This window comes from Penaeus monodon, chromosome 38 (assembly GCF_015228065.2).
Source record: "Penaeus monodon isolate SGIC_2016 chromosome 38, NSTDA_Pmon_1, whole genome shotgun sequence".
Lineage (NCBI taxonomy): Eukaryota > Metazoa > Arthropoda > Malacostraca > Decapoda > Penaeidae > Penaeus > Penaeus monodon.
In genome coordinates this window covers 21985304-21986739 of record NC_051423.1, presented here as the reverse complement: position 1 = coordinate 21986739, position 1436 = coordinate 21985304, and the positions used below count along the sequence as shown (strand labels likewise).

Below are 1436 nucleotides of genomic sequence, written 5' to 3'. Positions count from 1 at the left end.
GTGATGCACGGAGTTACCGAGAAACAGAAAATGGGTGGAGCTTAAGTATTACTCATTCTGACGTCATGGGCCAAGTCATGAACGATGCCAAAGGTCACTATTCGCATAGATTAAAAAGAGCGTCCTGAAACCCTTTAAGAATTAATTAAATGTTATCAATTCCTGTTCATAATAGTAATCAATATCATCACAAAATGCAAATGTATCTTTACCAAAGAAAGTAAAACAGAAAAGCAGTTAAAATAAGAAATAAGCATTAACAAAGCAGGCAACCCACACGAAGAGATCGTCATCCCGTTGAATCTGCTGCTCATTCACATCAGACTTCAGTTGTGTTTGTGATCCCAAGGTGAATAGACGATATACGTGCATCTTAATTAATCATCATCACTATCTTTTTCTCTCACTTTAACTATATTCAAAGTGCATCAATTTACTTACATTTTTCCGATCGAATACATATAAAAAAAAACAGAGAAAAAAAAAGTTTTTACGAGGATGGTGAATCTCCAAACCGGATAAGCAAGACACAGCACAAACCTCAAGAGACCAAACACACACATTCGTCAGTTTTCCGAGCACTTTTTTTTGATTTATCTCTCCCCCGCCGCCAGGACCAAGACCCCGCAGGATGGACGGCGACGCGGAGTGGGTGGGAGTGGACTTCGGTGAGTCTTGGCGGCCGCCCATTGCGCCTCGTTAGCCCTCGTTGAGCGCTCACGTAACCTGACCACGGGCGGCTGCGGCCCTCGGTTGCGGCTGTGCTCCTGCGAGGGCCGTCGAGGGGCGCTGGGGCTTCATGGTTGTGGGTGTGCACGGACGGAAGCAGGCGCTGACGCTGATGCAGAAGCGGACGCTGACGTCTACGCAGACGAAGACGCTGACGCGGAAGTTGATGCTGTCGCAGACGTGGACACAGACTGCACACGCACACGCACATGCACACACTCACACTCACACTCACTCACTCACTCAGTCACACACTAACTCACACACTCACACACTCACACACACACACTCACACACACTCACACACACACACTCACACACACTCACACACACTCACACACACACACACACACACACACACACACACAGAGGAAGGGAGAGAGAATGACCTAGGTATGCGGAAGAGAGAGAGAGAGAGAGAGAGAGAGAGAGAGAGAGAGAGAGAGAGAGAGAGAGAGAGAGAGAGAGAGAGAGAGAGAGAGAGAGAGAAATAAGAAGAATGAAAGAAAGAAAGAAGCAGACAGACAGATAGACAGACAGACACACAGAGACAGATATGCAGAAGAGAGACAGAGACAAAGAAATATGCAGACAAAGGCAAAGGTGGAGACAGAGAGAGAGAGAAAAAAAACGACATGAAACAGACCATCAAAACACGAACAGAGAATCAAAACAAAATTACCTCCCCCCCCCAAAAAAAAAAAAAA

At 46.2% G+C, this 1436-nt stretch overlaps 1 protein-coding gene across 1 annotated transcript in view; it reads left to right on the top strand.

Moving 5' to 3' along the window:
- The first annotated feature begins 340 nt into the window (after window positions 1–340).
- The window catches only part of LOC119597064 (translation initiation factor IF-2-like), a 10819-nt gene continuing 9723 nt past the window's right edge, over window positions 341–1436 (top strand). Inside the window, 1 exon segment of the mRNA XM_037946519.1 lies at window positions 341–668. Coding sequence (XP_037802447.1) covers window positions 632–668 — 37 coding nt within the window. The 5' untranslated portion in view covers window positions 341–631.